The sequence below is a fragment of the Terrapene carolina genome, unplaced genomic scaffold (genome assembly GCF_002925995.2).
Source record: "Terrapene carolina triunguis isolate 2854851 unplaced genomic scaffold, T_m_triunguis-2.0 Scaffold69, whole genome shotgun sequence".
NCBI lineage: Eukaryota > Metazoa > Chordata > Testudines > Emydidae > Terrapene > Terrapene triunguis.
In genome coordinates, this window is record NW_020664420.1 from 16,828,766 (window position 1) to 16,853,153 (window position 24,388).

Below are 24,388 nucleotides of genomic sequence, written 5' to 3' on the forward strand. Positions count from 1 at the left end.
GTAGCCTTAGACTACGGCTACACTACTACTTATGTCGGTATAAGTTAAGTCATTCAGGGGTGTGAATTTGCCACTCCTCTGAGCGATATAAGTTACACTGACCTAAGCACCGATGTGGACAGCGCTATGTCAGCTTTCAAGCTTTACACAGAGCTTTTCTTCAGGTCTGGGAAGAGTGCTACTCAGAGTGCGTTTCTGGGTAGCTCAAAAGCCTGTCTATCACACCAACAAAAGTTGGTCCAATAAAAGATATTACCTCGCCCACAGGTATGCTAAATGAAAAGAGCAATTAAGACCCTTTATGTAGTGAGGTAGCTGGAAACAACAGAAACCGCTGTCGAAGGCAAAGCACTGGATGGCAATGCCTGCTAAACTAGGTGCATTGAAGAGTTTCTTGATTGCAAAATCTGGGTTAGGGAATTGGTTGACAAATTGTATGGCTGTGAGAGGCAGAGAGCCAGAGAGGCAAAAGTGAGCAGTCAGCAAAAGATGCAAGGATGAGCATGGCCTTCAGAGGGAGCAGAGAGACAAAGTTCCTTGGATCATAACTGAGGCCTGATCTACACTAACCCCCCCACTTCGGACTAAGGTACACAAATTCAGCTACGTTAATAACGTAGCTGAATTCGAAGTACCTTAGTCCGAACTTACCGCGGTCCAGACGCGGCAGGAAGGCTCCCCCGTCGATGCTGCGTACTCCGCTCACCGAGCTGGAGTACCGGCGTCGACGGCGAGCACTTCCGGGATCGATCCGGGGCACTTCCGGGATCGATCCGGGATTGATTTATCGCGTCTTAACCAGACGCGATAAATCGAACTCAGAAAACCGATTGCTTACATCCGGACCCGGATGTAAGTGAAGACGTACCCTGAGAGGAGAGACAGACTTGGAAATTGTGAGCAAGGAAACTATCTACTGTAATTTGTTTCTATTGTATTCAGGAAAACACAATTTTGTGTAAACAAACAGGATTGCTAACCCCTTGGGCCAAAAGGGCAATAATATTGTACCACTGTGATTTTTATCCTCCCCTATATAGGTCTGTTGAAGGGGTCAAAACAGAATATGCTACTATGGGGTCAGGGATACGTGTTGTATTTTAGATAAAGAGGTGTCAGCTTTGCACAGATTCTTTAATAACACATAATAAACAACCCATAAGCTTTGGGAAACTGATGAGTTTTTCCCAATATTTCACACTTTCCCCAATATAACCATTGCACATATAAATAAACTTTAAATATTTGTTTCCTAATATTTCACACAAATTCTAATTATTTTTTTCATGGAATATCAGAGCCCTCCCATTTCACTTATCCATGAAGTTACGCAAAATGGCTTACAAAGATGGACATAGAGAAGATAGGATGCAATGGGAAAATCCAAAGGAAGAAATGAAAGTAGGTTTTGATGGTGGCAATGGTAGAGGTAGATTGGAGGAGGGTTGATCATTGTTGAAAAATGCCAAGAGAATTTAACAGAAAATGATAAACTTTCTATTGGTATTTGTGTCATCTTATAGTATTTAATGGACAACTGTAATTCTTTTTATACAATTCTATAGGATGGTTAAATAAGGCCTATGGCAACACTATTAAATTCAATTTTTTTAGATACGTTTCTTTAGAACCCTCTTGGTTTCATCCCTATTCTGTTCTATGTGACTTTTCCATAATGATGTTTGTTTTTTGCTTTGGAAATCTAATCAGAGAGTTTGGCAAATGTCACTGCCAGTTGTAAAATGAGGGAAGTTATCAGAAATGCTTCTCTGCCCCTTTTCAAACTCAGACATGAATTATTTCCCTATGATGAATTATTTAGCATAGTTTCAGCTGCTGTAATGCATTTTAAAGCAGAAGTCTGGTGCTAAGGTAGCCTCTTCAAACATGTACAGAAGCCTAGTTTACAGTGTGTGCGCTCTTATCCCTGCCCTGACCATTGACATCAGTAAGCTCATCTATTTGAGTCTTGGCATAACTCACTTCAAAGCCAGAGGGCGTAACATGTGCACATCAAGGTGTAAACAGATTCAGTGAAACAGTCTTTAAAACAAACAAATATTGTCATATTTGGTAACTATAAATATCCAACATTCGTATGAAGTAAGTCAGAAATATCTCACACTGGCCATGACCTATTCCATACTTAAGCACGTGCATAATTTAAAACACAAGTCCCACTGAAGTCACACATAATAAACATACTTAAATGCTTCTTTCAACTGAGGCCTCTAACAATTTTTATATAGAGGTCCTGCTTCCACCCAGCTATTTCTCCCTGATCCATGTCAGCAACAATTTGATGTGGCACTGGTGGACACCCACGTAGCTGCTGGGCTGTGTGTGTGTGACAGCAGTCCATGGGGTTTGATCCCTACTGCAGAGACCTTGCTCTATGTTCAGAAGCTAGAACATGTGCGGGAGTGTCTCCCGGAAAGAGAGCTTTCTGCTGGTGAAGCAGCCTCCTTCCTACGCCCGTTGTCTCACTGCTGGTCCCACTGAGCGATCACTTAGGACAGGTCTACACTAGGAAATTAGTTCGCTATAACAACGTTGTTCCGGGGTGTGAAAAATCCACACTTAAGAGCGACTCAGTTAAACCAACCTAATCCCCTGTGTAGACAGTAGAATTCCCCCATCAACATAGCTACCGCTTCTTGGGGATGTGGATTATCTACGCCATCGAAGAAGCCCTCCAGTCAGCACAGGTGGTATCTTCACTGAAGCTCTACAGCGGCATATCTGCAGCATTCTAAGTGTAGACCTGCCGTCAGCTGCTTGAAAGTCATTCACTTTCTCATTCTCCCAATCCTTCCATGCCTGACATTCTCACTCTCAAATATACAAAACCACTATATACAGAAATGGCTGAGCTAGCACTTCCAGTGCAATTGAGCTTTTTTGCATGCAAGTACACTCATAGGGGCATGAATATCTAACATTTGCGCAAACAGAACGTGTCTGCACCAATGTTCATGAAAAAGCAAACAAACAGTATCAACATGGACAGATCAAATAGTGATTTTTTTCACAAACAATTTTCCCTGCTCTTTGCCTATCTCAGATCAACCAAGAGCTGGAAGGACTATTTTTGATGGGAGAGTCCAGTTCACCTTCCATGTCCATTCAATTCTTGATTCCTCTGCTAAATCTACCAACAAAAATGCCAGTTAGAACATGGTTAGGTTGAGCTTTTTCGGATGTTCACTCAGAGCCTTAACACTTCCGTTGAAAGTGTCATCAAAACTAAAAATGTAGATAAGAAGGGTCAGCGTTGGAAAAAGTCAGACATACACAGTGTGTGTCTGTAAAAGTATGTGTGTGATTGTGTGTCTATTTGCAACAGACATGAAAATGATTGTGTGCATGAGTGCACGCGTGCACGCACACACACACACACACACACGGTTGTTTTACCTTGCCCTTTGAATGCACAAAAAATCATAGTAATTGTATGCACAAATTATATACACAATTATGAAGGCAACCTTACGTCCCTAACTTTTTGAAAATCAGCATCTAAATCTAGACAGAAAACACAGTGACCACTGGTTTGTAAAATTAATACCACAGCTTTTGGATTAAACTTCACCTCTGGGCTAAACTAGTACATATGGAGTTAAATTTGCAATGCTGAAGCTGAAAAGGGATTTAGTGGGTATACACTAATTAGCCCCAATAGGAATCTTGTGGCTAAATCCCTTTATAAGCTTTGAAAATTTACCACTTGCTTGTTATTTCAACAGAGAGATAAACTTTTGCATTCTGCTTAATGCTATCTTTCAACCAAGAGGCTGTCCTCTATTAGACAGATTACGTTCAATGCCACTTTAATCTAATTCTGAGAAACATGATTGCGGCCTTTAGAAAGGACTGAATGTATTTGCAATTTTTTTTATCAACAATTATTTGAAGAATGATATTCAAGAAAAGGCAAAGTAAAGGTTTTATGCATCCATATAGGTCAAATAATATATTATCTAAGGGGTTTATGTGCTATCCTGACAGTAAGTGTCTAGAACAGTGGTCCCCAACCTTTTTGTGGCCCGTAGCACATTCATGTTTTCAGAAGAGTGTGGCGGGCGCCAACAATTTTTCAAGGCTTATTTTGTATTTGTACAGAAGGAAAGGGAAAATCTGGGGAAAAAACACAGTTGAAAATGATTTTGGAAAACAGGAGAATGGTAATGGTTTTTGGAAGCCTGGAAGCTTTACCGGCCCCGGGGAGGTCCTGCAGCTCTGTAAGCTGATGGTAGTGATGGTAGTAAATAAAGAGATAGATGAGTTAGAGGCAATAAATAAATAAATAAATCCAGCCTAAAGGCAGCATCAAATATCCTCCGCACCACCAGCTTGATTCAGGCCGCACAGATAGTGGCACTGCAAAAGCAGGGATGTGACAGTGAGCGAGAAAGTAACAAAGCTGGAGCAGGAGGTATTTGGATTGAAACAGCAGACAATGGAGACTGAAGGAACTGTTAGAGCCTTACTGAAGGATTCCCAGGATAAGAATCAGGCAGATCACGGGGACTGTAAGAGACATTACTTGACCTATATGGATGCATCAAACCTTTACTATGCTTCTTCTTGCATACCATTCTTTAAATAATTGTTGATAAAAAATTGCAAATACAATCAATCCTTTCTAAAGGCTGTAGTCATGTTTCTCAGAAAACCTTCTAGAGTTTTTATTCCATAAAATAAGAAGAAATGCCAATTATTTATTTTTATTTTATATTTATTTGTATACTATAAGCATATATTATTGATAATATAATCAAAATAACTATAAATTATATAATATTTATAATATAATTATATATTAATATACTTTTATATAATTATATATTTTATATAAGTAGATATAGTATATATTTACATAATTTTATATTATGTATTTAATTTATTATTTATATGGGGGGAGTCAATTTCAGGGGATAGCTCTTATCTCTCAGGTTCTGTTGTTGCAGTCTAATCTGATCCAGTTTATTTTTGAGACTAAACAAGATAAATCCATACAAAGGAGAGAAGAAAAATAACTAGAACAATACATGAAAATGCAGCTTCTGTTTCTAGTTTGTAGTTTTGTTGCTGGAAGACCATAGCATATGACTTGTTAACCATTTATGAACCCCAGCTTCACTTCCTTGGCTCCAGAAAACATCTGGCTGGATTGCTCTGATTTCCCTCTAACCAGGCTGTAGGAGGCAGAATAGATTAAGGCAACTTGACGTTGATCGATTGTGATAAGGATTATTATTATGGGTCTGATCCAACGCCCATTGAAGTCAATTGGAGTCTTCCCACTAACTTCAGATGGGCCTTGAATGAGACCCCGAGTTACCAGTTGCTCCCAGGAAATAAAATATTCATAAGTGGTGGCAAGCTTATCCCATTGGATATGCCAATCAGATAATTGGATAGTGCCTATATAAATAATTGGCACATCCTCTTATTTTATGGAATAACTAGTCCTTCATTAAAGGAAACTCTGCCCACAAAGTCCTTGAAGGTCATTTTACCACCACAATTTAGTCAAAACCAGCTTAGCTCTCATCATTTCTTTGACTCCATTTTGGACTTATTTTCAACAACACTTGTTATATAATATGTTTATTAGTATACGATGATCTTCTAGGCAACTTTAACCCACTTCACCTTAGCAACACCTGTTTCAAAAATACCAAGATGGCTTAGATGTAGCACAACAGCTCTGTTATTGTCAATGACATTCAATTCTGAGTCTAAAATGCCCTGCACTGCGCTAAAAAATAATCATTGTCTAAACCAAGAAACTAGTTTTATGGACGCTCAGAGAATTGTGGTATTTAACAGAGTTTGGAAATAGTATTTCATACTGTCCTCTCGAACCCACTGACAGGGGAAAACATGTGTCACATTAATTTAGTATGTAATAGGTCAATACTTTTTGGTCTAGAAGGTCAACAATTAATATAATTCCTATTTCTCATTATACGTAATACATGTTTAGAGTAACAATTTCCAGTTTTCTACACTGAGAGACAGCTGGCATTTCCCAAATACAGCAATAATGGTGCTGCTATCTAATTCTAGAAAACAACATCACAATCTGCCCTAAGTAAGGGGGCAGAGCAGAGTAGTGCCATCACAGGAGCAGAGGAGGGTTGGAACTGTGATTCTCATTTTCTCCTTGCTACAGGGGTGCGGTAACGGGAACAACTGGCATAGAAAAGCAGCAGTTTACTTCCCCTTTTGTGCTAATGCTCCACTGTCTTTGGCTGCCCACTTGCATATGGCAAAATTAGTGGACCTGCTCAAGCCTCTTTCTCCACATATCATGACCTATTATGATTCACCTCCTAACTGCCCTGAGCAGCCATAAAGTGGCAGAACCCACCCTATATTTCAGTTTCCACCTTAGCAGAGAACTAGAAGTGAACTCTAGTAGTTGAAAAAAGGTCAATAATAAGTGGGGATGCCATTTGTTAGAAATCAACAAACAAAAGTAACCTGGGGCCATCTATTAAAGTGATCCATCTGGTAGTCCAAAAAACAGAGCCAAAGATCACAGGTGTTATCCAAGCAGCTTTTCAACCAGACGGTGTTTCCCAGGATTATAATTTTTTGCAGGGACCCCTTAAGAAAATAGTTCTGCTAATCTTAAAGAAAACAAATCAAGCAGTTCAAAAAAACATTAATCTCATTTCATTGTCATGCCATTCATTAAATTAAACATCAAACATTATCAGCACTTACATACTATGGTGATTGATGGGGGTTATACAAGTATATTGCATAACATTCAATCCAAGGGATTTAATCGTTTCAGATAACCCCTCAAATTTAATTAGTTTATTTTTGCTAACAGGAAAAGAATACTGTGATTTATTGACTGACAATAGACCAGTGTTCTGAGAAAAGTAAGAGCACATAATTAGCGTGGAAAAAAAAATCACATTGCCCCAGGCATTAATTACCTAAAATGAAAGCTGTAACAAGCCAGTTCTTCAAACTATGGAAAACAATTAACCATAGTTGTTTTCTTCATAGGGAAGATTTAAACACTAGTATTAATAAAAACAACGAGGAGTCCGGTGGCACCTTAAAGACTAACAGATTTATTTGGACATAAGCTTTCGTGGGTAAAAAATCAGAAGTGGGTTTTTTACCCATGAAAGCTTATGCCCAAATAAATCTGTTAGTCTTTCAGGTGCCATCGGACTCCTCGTTGTTTTTGTGGATACAGACTAACATGGCTCCCCCCTGATACTAGTACTAATGTTTGTCTTTGCTGCCTTAATACACTTGACTTCACTCTAAATTTGTTACAAGATTTTTTGTTTGTTCCTTTAATACCAAAATCTCATGGAATGCAATTAAAGTAACCAATAATTATCTGCCAACACTCACAAAAACAAAAATTAGAAATGGAAAAGGCCAATGTCCTCTTAGCAATCCCCTTGCAGGTGCAAGTTTGTTCCCCCACTAATTTATGTAGTCTAGTTATAAATGACTCAGGCAATGGGATTCCTACCACATTGCTCAGACTTTTCTACTATCTAACAGATCTTATTGAAATCAACAAATCCAAATACAAACTTCTTTAAAGACCATTACAAGTAGGGTGACCAGATGTCCTGATTTTATAGGGACAGTCCTGATTTTTGGAGCTTTTTCTTACATAGGCACCTATTACCCCCCACCCCCGTCCCGATTTTTCACACTTGCTATCTGGTCAACCTAATTACAAATCTACTGAAAAATCAATTGACTTTTTACCATTCATAACATTCTTCTCCAAAAATGTATTTTGTGTTTCAAAGAAAAGACCTGAAGCCTCTGTTTTGCAGAAATGCCCCTGGGATCTTCACTATTTTATGCTCACTTTCACTTATCACTGTCTTCACTTCATTAATCTGTTTAAGATGATATTCCTTAAGCTTTACTTTTATTATCAAAGACATTTCTGCACCTGTTGTTGGAATCACCTTATGTTTCTTATTCTACTTTCTACAACAAACAATTTTTTGTCTGATTTATAATTCTATACTGAACTGCAATAACACTTTGATTTTTTTTAGTCACCATAATTTAGAAAGAATTAAACAGATACAAGTTCTAAAAAATGATTTAACATTAGCTGATTACTGAGAAATGTTGGGGAAACATTGATTCTTATTAGTGCAGTACAAAACTGAAGTAAAAAAAATTACTTAAATGTATTAAAAAACCAATCAGTTCTGGTAATACAAAAAAACCTGTATACCTTTAATAGCCTCCATTGGTGGTATACAGGATCACTACAATTGCTAACAATTACTCCAGTGGAAAACACTGTAAAAATGCATTTTTCAGTTTGGTTTGTAGAAAAGGATGAAATTCACGCTGGATGTTATAAAAACCCATTTCCTGCCCCCTAAGCAATTTTAATAGATTTTAAGGCGACAATGGACCTTTGTCATTATCTAGCCTGACCTCCTATGTAACAGAAACTAAACAACCTCACCTCAATTTGGCTCTTCGATAATTAAAATGCTGTTATGATAACATCCTTGGAATTTCTAAATATTATACATGACAATTTCCTAACAGTACAACAGTCCAAGGGAAGTGATAGGAGTCTGATTGCTTGAGTCATTTATAACTAGAGTACATAATCTAGGAAGGAACAAACTTGCAGCAGCCAAGTGACATCAGCATTTTCCATTTCTACTTGTTATGGTTTTATGAGGGCAGTGTGATAATTATTGGTTTCTTTAATTACATTCCAACATAGGAAAATTCTATATTAACCCCCCTCTTAACACATTAAGAGGAACTGATCACTGACCTAAAAATTAATGGTAGCTTAGGTACAAGTGATCATGATTTGATCACATTTGTGAGGTGCTGTAGAATAAAGTCTAAATCAGAGTGTGTGTGTGTGTCTAAATCAGAGTGTGTGTGTGTGTGTGTGTGTGTGTGTTACAGATAATAGAAATGAATAATGTACTTAGACTTCTGTAAGGCAATTGATTTGGTACTGCATGATACTTTGATTAAAACACTAGAATGATACAAAATTAACATGATGGCACACATTACATGGATTAAAAACTGGCTAAATGATAGATCTCAAACTGTAATTGTAAACAGGGAATCATCATTCAGCTAGTGTGTTTCTAGTGAAGTCCTGCAGCGATCAGTACTTGGCCCTATGCTATTTAACATTATTATCAATGACTTGGAAGAAAAAATAAAATCACTGATAAAGTTTGCAGATGACTCAAAGATTGGGGGAGTGATATATAATGGAGACGACACATCAATGATGTGGAGCAATCTGGGTCCCTTGGTAAGCTGCGTGTAATGCATTTGATATGGCCAAGTGTAAAGCTATATATCTAGAAGCAAAGAATGTGGGACATATTTACAAGGTGTAGGACTCTGGGGGTGGGTCATAATCAGCTGAATATGAGCTTCTAGTGCAAAGCTGTGGCCAAATGGGCTAATGTGATCCTTGGATGTATAAATGGGGGAATAGGCAGGAGTAGGAAGATTATATACCTCTGTATTTGGCACAGAAGCACATGGTGGTCAGAGGAAATGCTACAAAGACACACAAAGCGTATCTTAAGAAAACTGATGTGGACATCGCAAGCTGGGAAAAGCAGCCACCAACCCACCCCAAAGGTGCCATATCCTCCATCAGGCAGTGGTCCGCTTCGAGGAGAAGCACCTTGTCCTCGAAGCTGAAGATAGAGAGAGGAGGAAGGAAAAATAAATAACTTTCTCCCAGCAGTCCGCTGGCCTGCCACAAAATGTCTACCTACTGCGGGTGGATTTGCAGTTCCAGGACTGGACTCCTGAGTCATCTCAGGACCCATATGTAAATCCATGGTAGAGATCATCCTCGAATTGAGGGATTGCCAATCAATCAATTTGGCACTGATGCAACCGATGCTGGAATACTGTGTTCAGTTCTGGTGCTCACAATTCAAGAAAGTTGTTGGTACATTGGAGAGGGTTCAGAAAAGAGCCAAGAGAATGACTAAAGGATTAGAAAACATACCTTGTAGTGACAGACTCAAATTAAACAGATTGAGGTCCTTAACATAAAGAAGGTTAAGAGGTGACTGGATCACCGTTTCTAAGTACCTACAATGGGAACAAAAATTTGATAATGGGCTCTTCTGTCTAGCTGACACAGGACTAATAAGACTGACTGGCTGGAAGTTGAAGCTAGAGAAATTCAGACTGGAAATAAGGTGCAACATTGATTACCCTCACTGTTAAACTCATTTTTTCAGTTTGGTTTGTAGAAGAGGATGAAATTCAGGCTAGATGTTATAAAACCCCATTTGCTGCCCCCCTAAGCAATTTTAATAAAGGGTTATGGTGGATTCTCCATCACTGGCAATTTTTAAAATCAACATTAGATTTAGATATGTTCTAGTTCAACAGGAATTAATTCAGGGAAGTTCTATGGCCTGTGTTATACATAGGCTTGGAAAGATTAGAATTGTATCGGTAAACACTGATTTCACCGTGCACACAAAAACCTACGAAAAAATATTTCCATTGATGATAATTGAAATGTATAGATAGGCAAAGTAAGAAAATGCTACTTGTGAACTTATTACAGTCTCATCTGAATGCATATAAAACATGCAGTGAATACTGCATAAAACATACTTACAGCTCTGCTAAAACAGCCATCTTATAAATCTTTAACTTTTTGAATCTCAAATATATCGTCATTATATACCTATTGTGTGACACTCCCCCCCAAATCAATAATTTCCCACAACTCTGAAAATTAACTCTAACAAATGGGGGGGGAGGGGGAATGCTTACACACATCAATATTATCTGTCAAGGTTATTTAAAAAAAATAATAAGTCAACTTCTGCCAAAACTAGTGGTGCAAGAGGTCAGACTAGATAATCACAGTGGTCCCTTCTGGCTTCATAATCTATTAATTTATAATAAACAGAGTAAATCAGATGTCAGTGAATGAAAAGGATAATAGAAAAAAAGCGTGTTTCTTAACCTCTTCCACATGTTACACTGCAATCCGTCCAGCCTCCATATTGCCAAAAATATTCTGGGTCCCCTACTTCATTCTCAAGGTTTCCTTCTTTACGTATAGTGTATTCATACTTTATTCCGGGGTTATTTTCCTGAAAGAGTAGCTAAAAAAAAAAAAAAAAAAATGATGTGATTAAATTATGTACTTGTCTGTGACTATAACACATTGGCCCAAATCTTCAAGAGTAGAGTCCAAAGTGTCTGCAGATATTTACAGGCACCCAACCTGGGAACATATGACTTGAAGCATGCCTGCTCTTGAGAAATGTATATATCAAACCCTCACTTGTGCACAGGTATGGAGAGGGAGTAGGTGCATTTAAACGTGGGGTGCACTAAAGCAAACAAATACTTTTGCAAGCATACTTGTGAAAATTTGGGTCAGAGTATATGGTATCCTATCAACTACAAGACAAGGCTATGCAAAATAAGCAAATTGAGATAATTGAAAATGGACATTTTATTAACACCTATATTTATATGCAAATTTTATAAATGATAGTGTCCCAACCATATGACAGCTGTTCCTTCTAGTAGCTCAGCAGACAGCAGCATATTTATCAAAACATTGTTTTCTAAATGTCTCCTTAAATAAAGAGGAAAATTCTTAGCAGAAACAGGCAGTGAGCAAGTCAAACAAATTGTTCGTTTACTTTTGGCAGATAACAGAGGCGGGGAAGGAGATAATCTTTAGGGGATAAAACACTGAAACAATTCCATAAAATGGTTTACTCCCACCCAACCAGGCAACAGTGAACACTGACAGAAATCTTATTTCCCTGCTCTAAGTTCCCTACTCTGCACACTGAACATGGATCATCCATTAAACTCACTTGGATACATCCTTCCCAGAAATTCAAGGTGTGGGAGTGGTGCACTAGTAGGTCCCAATCCTTCCTCCCTTCTTTTTCTACGGTATTATGTTTAATACATATCTAGGGCATACTAAGTAAACAGGAAAAAGGCAGGATTCAGAGAGACAGACAGCAAAAGGGAAACTACAAGTACCTTCCCCAAGGTAAATATTAGTTTGATATATTTAAAGCTAGACTGGATAAATCAACAGAACATATATCGTAGGGAGCACTTTTATGTAGTGGGCATTGAATGATTAAATAGGTCTTTCCCTCTCTGGGTTTTTGGCCCTAGTTCATCAAGGTACTCAAGCACATAACTAATTTTAAGTAGAGTAAATGGGAGAACTCACTTTCTTAAAGGTAGGCATGTGCTTAAGTAATTCTATTGAATCAAGGCCTTCAGTCGTATGACTACATTCAAAGCCAAACCAAGATAATGAAGGAATTTTTCTTGGAATACCAATGGAGTGAGTTATAAAAGATGAGTTATTTTTTCCTGCCTTGTTTTCAAAGCTCCAGATCATTCCGCTTCCAGCCAGAGTTATCAGTGTCTGCTGCTGATCCTTTACTGTACCTGTATCCACACTGACTCATTGGTGGGTCCAGATGCTGTCAGATTTTCGAGATCTCCTTTTCTCTCATATTTAAATGTTGTTCCTGCCACTTTGTATGCTCCATTCCACTGGATAATAAATCCCCCATTTAGGTAATACTTGTTTGGGTCTTCACTCCGCACTGCAAGGAAATTTCCTGCTTCTGCCACTTCTACTACTCTTATGTCCCTTGCTCCTTTTGGAATCAGTCCAATGTCAACATAGCCTACGGAGACAAGACAGGTCCATTTAAATGATTATTGTTATAACAGAAAGTGATTACATATTACTTACCTTTTTAAAATACAAACCTCAGCCACACTTGTAAATATGTAAGGTGAGCATACTATCATACAGTTTAAGTTTCAGTGTCTCCTTTTAAATCTAGTTAACAGTGCCTTTCAATGAAAAGTTTTCCTGGGTTACAAGAATCAATTAGAGGACAGGAATACGATTATTATTTAGGCTATTAGAAGACATATCGAGATTCATTCTTCTCTGAGGTACACCAGAGTAAATCTAGAAGAACTCCATTGAGGATGGACTAGGTGGCAACAGCTACCATAAATACTGTGACATGTGAAAAGGGTCACTGTATATTTCAGCGAAGAAAATCTGTGGCAGTTGCATTAAGTCATGATGCCTCCTATGGGGAAGGATATTTTAAACTTGCAGGAAATGTTATCAGCTGTCACCAGTGTATGAGAGGAGGGATACAGTGCTTTGGGCACTAGCTGGGGACTTGTAAAATCTGGATTCAAGTCCCTGTTTTACCACAAACTTCTTGTGTGACCTTGTGAAAGTCATTTAGCCTCTCTGTCCCTTTGTTCTCAATCTGTCAAATGGGGGCAACAACACGTTCCTGCCTCACAGTGGTGTTGTGAGGGTAAATCGATGAAAGACTGAGACACTCAGATACTGCAGTGATGGAGGCCAAATGGGGGGGGTGTTTTCAGCCACCAACAGAAAGTCCAGATTTTACCGACAGGACTCAAAATTGAGTATGGTCATGTGCTGAAATAAGGCAAGTTTTGCTGGTAAAACTTCCTAATGTAGACCAGGATTTAGAATTAAATTTTGCTTGCCTTACTCACACAAATAGTCTTAATGGCCTCGATAGGTCTACTCATGTGAGTTAGGTAAGCAGGATTTGGCTCTAAGCCATACTGAGCAATCTTTAATATCTATCTTGGATGCTTATCTGACACCCATTACCATGGTATTGGAGCACCTCAGTCTCTAATATATTTATCCTCACACCACCACTGTGAAGTATGGAAGTGTTACACAGTAAGTTTGGATTCAAGCTTCTTTAGAATAATGTTTGTTAAAATTAGTGTTAAAAATACAAATTTAACAAAAATCGGTTAAGCAACAACTCAACAGATACAATTATTTTGGCATGGCCTTTCTACTGTAGCTCAAAAACTTGGTTTTAAAGTGTACTGGGACAGTTTGATAATATATTTTTGCATTCTGGTCTTTGTATTATGTTTATTTTCTTTTGACCAGCTGAATTATCTTCTGATTTCCCAGATGCCGGCACTAATTCCTAGTGAATATTGTGCTGCTTTTGAAAGCAAAGCTAATCAGCTGCAGGTTATTCAGTTGTTCCCCTTTAGGATGCCATGAGCTATTTTCACGTAGCCATCCAGGTTACACAGCTTAGGGCACACAGCTCAGTCCGACCAGGATCTGGAGATTTGAGACTCAACATCACAGTCAAAATGTCATAGCCGTCTAGCCCACACATTGGAGTATTAATATTGATGGCATTATAAAACCTCTGTGAACTGAGCAACTCACTGAGGCTATTAACCTTCCCCCCTCCCCCCCTCCAAAACTTACTCTTTTTTAAAAGTTAAATGAACATACTCAACCACTGAAGGGAATGGAAATGTCATAATTAGGGTATGAAGAAATTTATGCTATAACTACATGTACGTCAAGAACCTAATCCTGCAGCCCTTTTGGAGCCCAAACTCCCATTGGAGTCTAAAGTCTTGAAAGCCCTTCCATACTAGAGAGACAAGGTGGGTGAGGTAATATCTTTTATTGGGCCAACTTCTGTTGGTGAGGGAGACAAGCTTTCGAGCTACACAGAACCCTTCTCTGTGTAAGAAGAGCTTCTTGTAAGCTCAAAAGCTTGTCTCCCTCACCAACGGAAGTTGGTCCAATAAAAGATATTACCTCACTCCCCTTGTCTCTCTGATATCCTGGGACAGACATGGATACAATAACACTGCATATTTTCATATTGGTGTAATTCAGGAGTAACACCACTGAAGTAAATAGTTCCACCACCATAAATGAGAATAGAAGTAGGCCCATTGACATCTACTCCTTATACCAGAGTCAGTCAGCTCACTGTTATCCTACCCACCCTCCCGTTTGTCTGTTGCCACCTGCTCTTTCAAGTTTGGACCAGTATAAAGAAGCTACCATTTGCAAAATCCTGCTCAATTTTTAGAAATGTGTTCTTCCTACATTTCGGAGGTGTTCTGTGGTCAAGATTTGGGTCCATCACTTAATAATACACTATTGTATCTGCTAATGTACCGCTTGCATGGGTAGAAAAAAGTACATGCAGTAATACACTGCATATAAAAAGGTAATTAATAAAATAAGTGTTAGCAGTAGGCATTCAGCTAAAGATGGCATTTCAATCATGAGAAGCTTTTTGGGATGTGAGAAAATCGAAAGCATTTTTCAGGCAAAATTGATTTCCTTGCACTACAGTCCATATGAAAGACTCAACCGATTATTTAAAACGAATATGAAGCTCTTCACTGCATGATTCAACAGGTGCTCATCTGGTCTCTTGGTAGATTTGAAGACGTGGAAAACGTACTGCTTCAGCAGCATAAATGAAAGAATTATCTCAGAAGCCCAGCTGGACTTGTCTTTGAATGACACATTTAGATCAAAATTATATTAACTTTCCTTTTCTATCACTCTGTTCCATTAAAAGCAGAATAACATCTTCAAACTTATTTTTGGAACAAATGGCAGCATGTACACCTTGCTTTTGACCCAGTTTTGTTAAATATGCTGAACTGACAAGCTAAAGGTCTTTAGACTTTACATGTGCTGTTTAATTATCAGACCTATATAATTCCTTACTATAAAAGAACTACACTTACTATAGAACTCTAAAAGCAGACATAATCTTTAGGCAAACAAAGACGTGGAGAGCACTGGAAATTCAAGTAATTATTTCCCTTTTTCTTTTTAATGAGAGTGCAGTATCAACGCTAGCCTTACACAATCTTAGAAAATTAGACGACAAACTCACTACCTTTCTTTCATTCTTTCTGCAGCAGTGTCACTCAGTTTCTGCACATAAAGTATCTGCACAAAGATTTTTTTAATGCAATCTAAAGACAATGGTGGGGTAGCTTTACTGGATATTAAAGGGTATTATGGTGGAACCCAACTTAGAGCTTCTTTTATTTTGGCTAGAAAACATTAGCCAACATCATTGGGTAGAAATGGAAAGAAATTGCCTGTTATCTTATACCTTTCTCTTGCTTTGCTTATGAGATACATCTCAATTTCAAATGCATTTATACTGAGAAAGCGGTCCTATGGTTAAGGCATGGGACTGGGAGAAATAAAAATCTTGTTTCTATTCCTGACCTGCCATATGTACCTGTGTGACCTTGCACAAGTTATTTAGAGCCAGATTCTGCCACACATGTTAAGTAGTAGCTTACCCTGTGAAATCAGTGGGACTACTAACGGAAGAAGGCAGTACTCTGTGTGAGAAGGATGACAGAATGTGGCTCTTAGCCTCTCTGCACTAAATTTAGTTTACCCGCAGAAGGGCCAGGTATTGGGGCACTATGTGAGTGGGTGCAGAACAGCTGCAGAGGTAAATTCCGTCCTGTTCAGCGTCTGTGGCTGCTATACAGGTCCCACATGTTTGTTTTGCCGGTTAGCAAAGGGGTAGAATGAAATTATTAGGGCTAGCAAATAATCACAATTAATCATGGGATTAAAAAATATTCGAGATTAATCACAGTTTTAATTGCATGGTTAAACAAAAATAGAATATCAATTTTAATTCAGCATGGAAGCATGTCCTCTGGAATGGTGGTCGAAGCATAAAGGGGCATACGAATATTTAGCATATCTGGCATGTAAACACCTTGCAATGCTGGCTACATCAGTGCCATGCAAACACCTGTTCTAACTTTCAGGTGACATTGTAAATAAGAAATGAGCAGCATTATCTCCCGTAAATGTAAACAAATTTGTTTGTCTTAGTGATTGGCTGAACAATAGGTAGGACTGAGTGGAATTGTAGGCTCTAAAGTTTTACCTTATTTTGTTTTTGAGGGCAGTTATGTAAAATAAAAATAATAATTCTACATTTGTAAGTTGCACTTTCATGATAAAGAGATTGTATTACAGTACTTGTAGGAGGTGAACTGAAAAATACTATTTATTTTGTTTATCTTTTTTACAGTGCACGTATTTGTAATAAAAAATTATAATATAAAGTGAAATCAATATATTTGAAAAAGTCAACAAAATCCAAAAATATTTATAATGAATTTCAATTGGTATTGCATTATTGTTTAACAGTGTGATTAAAACTGCTTAATTGTGATTATTTTTTAAAATCTAGTTAATTTGTTTTGCTTTAATCACTTGAGTTAACTGTGATTAATTGACATCCCTAGAAATTATGGATAAACAGTTCATGATTTTTTTAAAAATGGTTTAATTCTTTTCCCTCAAGCACATTTTGCTGATTTCAGCTCTCTCTGCACCGAAATAGATATCACTGTAACATTCATAAGCTATATAGTAAGATAAGCAAGAAAAGCGTTTAATATGGAATACTGATCCAAATCCAAATATGACAAATTGTGTTAGAACCAGAAGGTGTTACGTGAAATTTGACTCCACTCTAGTGTGTCATACAGGAAGAATAATAAGGTTAGATTCCAAATGTCATTTACATGATGCAGACAAGATCACCTGGTTTAAGAAATTCTGCAATTTTTAAGCAGGAAAAAAAACAGGTGGAAGGGACTGGATGTTTTGCCATCTTGATCACCAGTAGCAGATGATATTTTACCAGTACATCCAGTATTATGGTGCATTTTCTAGAACAGTGGTTCCCAAACTGGGGTTCGTGAACCCCTGGGGGTTCGCAGAACATTACAGGGGGTTCACCAGAAAAATTTCACTAATGGCGGACTGAGGACCCTGGGCATTGGAGACAGCAGGTAGGACCCGGTTGCAGGGCAGACACCCCGAGCCCCAGGGAGAACGGGGCTGGGCAATTGGGGCTGGCAGCCCAAGTCCCGGCGGTCAGCAGGGAAGCTGGCAGCCCGAACCCCAGTGCTCCGCGTGGGGCTGACAACCCAAGCCCCAGGGAGAGCGGGGCCGGGCAGTTAGGGCTGGCAGCCCGAGCCCTGCCCCCGTCAGTGGGGGAGCTGGCAGCCCGAACCCCAGCGCGGGGCAGACCACCCAAGCCCCAGGGAGAGCGGGGCCGGGCAGTTGGGGCCGGCAGCCCGAGCCCTGCCCCTGTCAGCGGGGGAGCCGGCAGCCCAAACCCCAGCGCTCCCCATGCAGGGCTGGCAGCCCGAGCCCCAGGGAGAGTGGGGCCGGGCAGTTGGGGCCGGCAGCCTGAGCCCTGCTCCCGTCAGCGGGGGAGCCGGCAGCACGAACCCCAGCGCTCGGCGCGGGACTGGCAGCCCGAGCCCCAGGAAGAGCGGGGCCGGGCAGTTGGGGCATCCATCACACTGAGGAAATTTAAACTTAAATCCCTGAAAATATTCATTTTTAGGAGGGGGTTCACGAGATTTCACAGTTTAGTGAAAGGGGTTCGCGGGCTGTTAAAGTTTGGGAACCACTGTTCTAGAACAAAACCTGTTTCTTCAACAAACTTGAACACAGGAAAATATATTATAGAAAAGGAAATGATATTATCTATGAGAACATTATTTTCCAACTGTACAACTAATTACATTTTTAAAACCTGATCGAGCTTAAAAGAAATATACAAAAGGTTAAATCCTGGCCCCATGAAAGCCAATGGCAAAGCTCCCATTGACTTTAGTGAATTTCACCCAAAAGCTATTTCAATATGGCTGGTCAGTATTATGTTCTGGGCAACTTTCTCTCCCCTCCCCTTAATTATTTAGAGACTTGTTTTCCTCAATAGATCAATAAAAGAAATGATGAAGAGGTGTGTGAGCTGCCTTGTACCACATATTAAAAAGACAAATAATGGATCTCTGTTTGTTTGTGCAGCAACTCACTGAACACATGATCTCTGAATGCAAATACAACACTAACTTGCCATTTTAACAACAACAAAATGTGCTGTATGAGATTATAATACCCAATTAAGCAACAGCTTCTTCTGTTGTAGATAGATCTTTGTATATATACAGTAATGTGAATGACACCACATATGAGAGTTAATAGGTTATCTGATTTAAGAAGCAAGGTAAAACAGACACATCAATTTACTGGATACTAATTTGCCTTAGAGGCAGGACACATGTGGGTGATATTTAAAAATGACAAATTAAAAGATTTTAATCAAATAGCATTTTAAACAGTATGATGCTACCAAGTCTGCAGTTGCAAAGCATCTAGTTGCCGCTTCGCTGGGATAGAAACAATATTTATCTTTTTCTAGAAAAGAAGAGAGACTCTCAAAAGCGTATAGGTTAATTGTAGAACTGAACCAAATCTGGCAACTGTTCCCTTATGTCTGTTTTAAAATTTTGCCTTCAGAATAATTATCTTTCACTCCCATTTCTAAACAAACAGGTACAGCAAGTTCTCTCATGTTACTATTAACCTTGATCTGTTTTCCAAACAAGAGTTAGATTTGGCAGGGAGGTATGGCGGGGGGGGGGGGGGGGGGGGGGGGGCGGGGGCAGGGGCGGGGGCAAGGTGATAGTATTCTTCCAGACTCCTGTAAAATAAGCTCCAGTCAAACAATCTGCTGCTCGGGGCTGGTGCATCCACTAGGCAAACTAGGCAGCCGCCTAGGGCGCCAAGATTTGAGGGCACCAAAAGGCGGTGCACAAAATGTCTGGGATGCTCACCCGGCGCCGGCTAAATGTGTAACCCTCTTTGATCAGCTGCGGCCGGCCAGGAAGTGATGTCATTTCTCCTCCGGCCGCCGGGGGCGCTGCGCTGCTCCCTGCTGCTCTGGCTCTTCCCTAGGGCCCCCGCCCCTGCTTAGCCCCGCCCCGCCCTGCCCCCACTCCCCTGAGCTCTGCAGCAGGGCCGGGGCTGCACTCACCAGTGGCAGGAAGTACAGGGACCCGGCCCCAGCCGCGCCGCCGGTGAGTGCTGGGGGGTGGTTCCCCCCTACCCCCCAAGCCAGCCCCAACCCGCTGGAGGCCTGCCCCCCCATGGAAGCCGGGCCCACCCCTGCTCCCGCCTCCCCCACGGAGGCCTGGGGCACCCCCCCCCGTGAGGGGGCTGCATAGGGCCCCAGAATATCTAGGGACGGCCCTGGTACCCGCCACCCTGCCCTCAGCCAGCCCCGCACCCCCCCGCCTCCAGCCAGCCCCTGCCGCACCCCCGTCTCCAGCCAACCCCGCACCCCATCTCCAACCAGCTCCGCATCCCCTGCCCTGCCCGAAGCCAGCCAGCCCCACACCCCCCTGTCTCCAGTCAACCCCTGCCACACACCCCTGCCCCAAGCCAGCCAGCCAGCCCCACACCCTGTCAGGTTATTCATTTATTTTCATTAAATATGTAGTCTAAATAATGAAATTAATAAATTTTCAAGCCAAATATGTATTAATTCTAATGAACAATGCCATCTTATGTAGTATTCATTTTTGAAAGTTTATAATAAGCGATGCTTCGGGGGAGGGGTGGGAGGTGGAAGGTGGAAGCTTCACCTAGGGCGCAAAATATCCTTGCACCGGCCCTGCTGCTGCCCACTGTACATGCATGCTCTCTGGCTGGTTGGGCTTTGCAACCTCACTGGGGGTTCAAATATAATCAATGGCACTGCTGGGCTCCTTGTATGTCCCAATGGACTTCTTCCGTATGGCTCCCCCTTGTGGGGCCTTAAATACCCCATTGGGTTCTGCTAGGTTCTTTGGGTTTGGCTCCTTCTTCATTGGGAGCAGGGGAAAAGTGGTGCTTTCTTCCAAGCCCGCTTGCTCATGGTACCAAATTGAGCAGATCTTCATAAAATAATCCTCCCTCTCCTTTTTTACGTGCAACTGGTGAGCAGTGAAATAGTTCACTGCTTGCACTGGGTATCTGAACTAGCACTCTCTGAGATCAGTGAGGCAGTTCACACCTCTCAGAGCTGTTGTTTAGATTCTGCAGGCAGAATCTCGGCTTCAGTTACCTCAAAAACATGAACTGAGTGTATCTCAACAACCATAACAGGGAGAGACTTACATTAAAAAAGAAGTAATCTCAGGCTATGTCTACACTAGAGACCTTACAGCGGCACAGCTGTACCGATGCAGCTGTGCCGCTGTAAGATCTCCCATGTAGCCACTCTATGCCGACAGGACAGAGCTCTCCTGTTGACATAATTATACCACCCCTAACAAGCGGCAGCAGCCATGTTGGCAGGAGAGCATCTCCCATCAACGCAGCGCTGTCCACACCGGTGCTTCTGTCGGTTTAACTTATGTCACTCAGGGGGGTGTTTTTTCACACCCCTGAGTGACATAAATTAAACCGACAAAGCTGCTAGTGTAGACATAGCCTAATATTCTGGAAAATACGGTGGCTGCATAGAATAGGTGCCGGCCTTTTACCAGCAGGCACCCACTGAATCGGAGCCCTGATTCTAGCTGTCATTTATACAGTCAGTATCATTCCTCTTCCCCTATTTTGTTTATTTGCCAGTTAACTTTTAAAACATGTAATGATTTAGGTGCCACATCTATATAAAGGAGCCTACAACATTCGATAATTTAGTCAGTCAATGATTTTTTTTATTTGAATAAACTTTTTTGTTAATGTATTTGACCTGCATAATTAACATAACGAACCAATGGGTGACAGGGCATGGATCAGTTGACGATAACTTGTCTGTTAATTCCCTTTGGGGCACCTGCCATTGGCCACTGTCAAAGGACAGGATACTGGGCTTGATGGACCAGTATGGCCATTCTTATGTTCTTCTGAATAACTACTGTCTCTCTTACTGACTGTATCTCCGGTTTATGAGGCAGTAACTGATTGTTATACATACTGATATAAACAAACTTGGAGGCCAAGTCAGAGTCAGTCTGCCCATCTAATTTATTACATTGCCGCAACTCTCCTGAATTAATTAATTAGTTCTCTCGGGAACTCTGAAGTGCCGCATCACACCACAGCCCACAGTGTGAATGAACCACGCTATTGCCTATCAGAACATGGCAGGTCAAACAAAAAATGGTACTTCCCTGAATTTAGGACATCTCCATCCCCCAAATAAATAAATAAAAACCTTCCCCTGCTTGAGGTTTTATTCCAATTCCATAAAAAAGGCAATCAAAAGTGTGCACAGTGTCTCAGAAGTTGGTTCAGAACTCAGCACTGGTGTTTGATACCAGAGCACTACAAACATAAAACATGTCAAAAGGAAGCATGCTTGCTTGCCTCACAGTAATACCTTCCTCTCGTATATTGTTTTTCATCAGGAGATCTCAATACAAAGGTCAGGACCATTAACCCCCTGTTACAAAGGTGCAGAGAGATGAAGTGACTTGCCAGTGGCCAAACCAGGAATAAAACCCACATTTCCAGAGTCACCACCTAGTACGCTATCCACTAGACCACACTGCCTCACTCAGAACAGACACACAAAAATCACAACTACCCTGACAGAATGTTTGCGCCCAGCTTTCACGAAAAGTTCTTAGATGTGTACAAAAATTGTGCAGACCACCAGTTGTCTGTAAAGGTAAGTCAAACCCAGTCAAAGCTGATCTGAGCACCTTTGAGGTTTGAGCGACAAAGTCATTGCGGAGAAACTAAATGGATTCTTTGCTTCAGTCTTCACGGCTGAGGATGTTAGGGAGATTCCCAAACCTGAGCCGGCTTTTGTAGGTGACAAATCTGAAGAACTGTCACAGATTGAAGTGTCACTAGAGGAGGTTTTGGAATTAATTGATAAACTTAACATTAACAAGTCAACGGGACCAGATGGCATTCACCCAAGAGTTCTGAAAGAACTCAAATGTGAAGTTGCGGAACTATTAACTAAGGTTTGTAACCTGTCCTTTAAATCGGCTTCTGTACCCAATGACTGGAAGTTAGCTATGTAACACCAATATTTAAAAAGGGCTCAAGAGGTGATCCCGGCAATTACAGACCGGTAAGTCTAACATCGGTACCGGGCAAATTAGTCGAAACAATAGTTAAGAATAAAATTGTCAGACACATAGAAAAACAAACTGTTGAGCAATAGTCAACATGGTTTCTGTAAAGGGAAATCGTGTCTTACTAATCTATTAGAGTTCTTTGAAGGGGTCAATAAACATGTGGACAAGGGGGATCCAGTAGACATAGTGTACTTAGATTTCCAGAAAGCATTTGACAAGGTCCCTCACCAAAGGCTCTTACGTAAATTAAGCTGTCATGGGATAAAAGGGAAGGCCCTTTCATGGATTGAGAACTGGTTAAAAGACAGGGAACAAAAGGTAGGAATTAATGGTAAATTCTCAGAATGGAGATGGGTAACTGGTGGTGTTCCCCAAGGATCAGTCCTCGGACCGATCCTATTCAACTTATTCATAAATGATCTGGAGAAAGAGGTAAACAGTGAGGTGGCAAAGTTTGCAGATACTAAACTGCTCAAGATAGTTAAGACCATAGCAGACTGTGAAGAACTTCAAAAAGATCTCACAAAACTAAGTGATTGGGCAACAAAATGTCAAATGAAATTTAATGTGGATAAATGTAAAGTAATGCACATTGGAAAAAATAACCCCAACTTTACATACAATATGATGGGGTCTAATTTAGCTACAACGAGTCAGGAAAAAGATCTTGGAGTCATCGTGGATAGTTCTCTGAAGATGTCCACGCAGTGTGCAGAGGCGGTCAAAAAAGCAAACAGGATATTAAGAATCATTAAAAAGGGGATAGAGAATAAGACTGAGAATATATTATTGCCCTTATATAAATCAGTGGTACTCCCACATCTTGAATACTGCGTACAGATGTGGTCTCCTCATCTCAAAAAAGATATACTGGCACTAGAAAAGGTTCAGAAAAGGGCAACTAAAATGATTAGGGGTTTGGAACGGGTCCCATATGAGGAGAGATTAAAGAGGCTAGGATTCTTCAGCTTGGAAAAGAGGAGACTAAGGGGGGATATGATAGAGGTATATAAAATCATGAGTGATGTGGAGAAAGTGGATAAGGAAAAGTTATGTACTTGTTCCCATAATACAAGAACTAGAGGTCACCAAATGAAATTAATAGGCAGCAGGTTTAAAACAAATAAAAGGAAGTTCTTCTTCACACAGCGCACAGTCAACTTGTAGAAATCCTTACCTGAGGAGGTTGTGAAGGCTAGGACTATAACAGCATTTAAAAGAGAACTGGATAAATTCATGGAGGTTAAGTCTGTTAATGGCTATTAGCCAGGATGGGTAAGGAATGGTGTTCCTAGCCTCTGTTTGTCAGAGGATGGAGATGGATGGCAGGAGAGAGATCACTTGATCATTGCCTATTAGGTTCGCTCCCTCTGGGGCACCTGGCATTGGCCACTGTCAGTAGACAGGATACTGGGCTAGATGGACCTTTGGTCTGACCCAGTATGGCTGTTCTTATGAGCAAAAAGTTTCAGACACCTCTAACATAGAATCTTTCACTTCTAGGTCTCTGGATCAAAACCAGCCCTGGTCAGTAATGACCAAAAGCCTGGGGTGGGAT

General features: G+C 40.5%; 1 protein-coding gene across 1 annotated transcript in view; it reads right to left on the reverse strand.

Moving 5' to 3' along the window:
- Positions 1-24,388, reverse strand: part of ADAMTS12 (ADAM metallopeptidase with thrombospondin type 1 motif 12) — a 263,062-nt gene that overhangs the window by 42,868 nt on the left and 195,806 nt on the right. Inside the window, exons 15-16 of the mRNA XM_026649042.2 lie at positions 12,484-12,728; positions 11,015-11,156 (exon numbers count right to left, since the gene is read on the reverse strand). Coding sequence (XP_026504827.1) covers positions 11,015-11,156; positions 12,484-12,728 — 387 coding nt within the window. The remainder of the gene's footprint in view (positions 1-11,014; positions 11,157-12,483; positions 12,729-24,388) is intronic.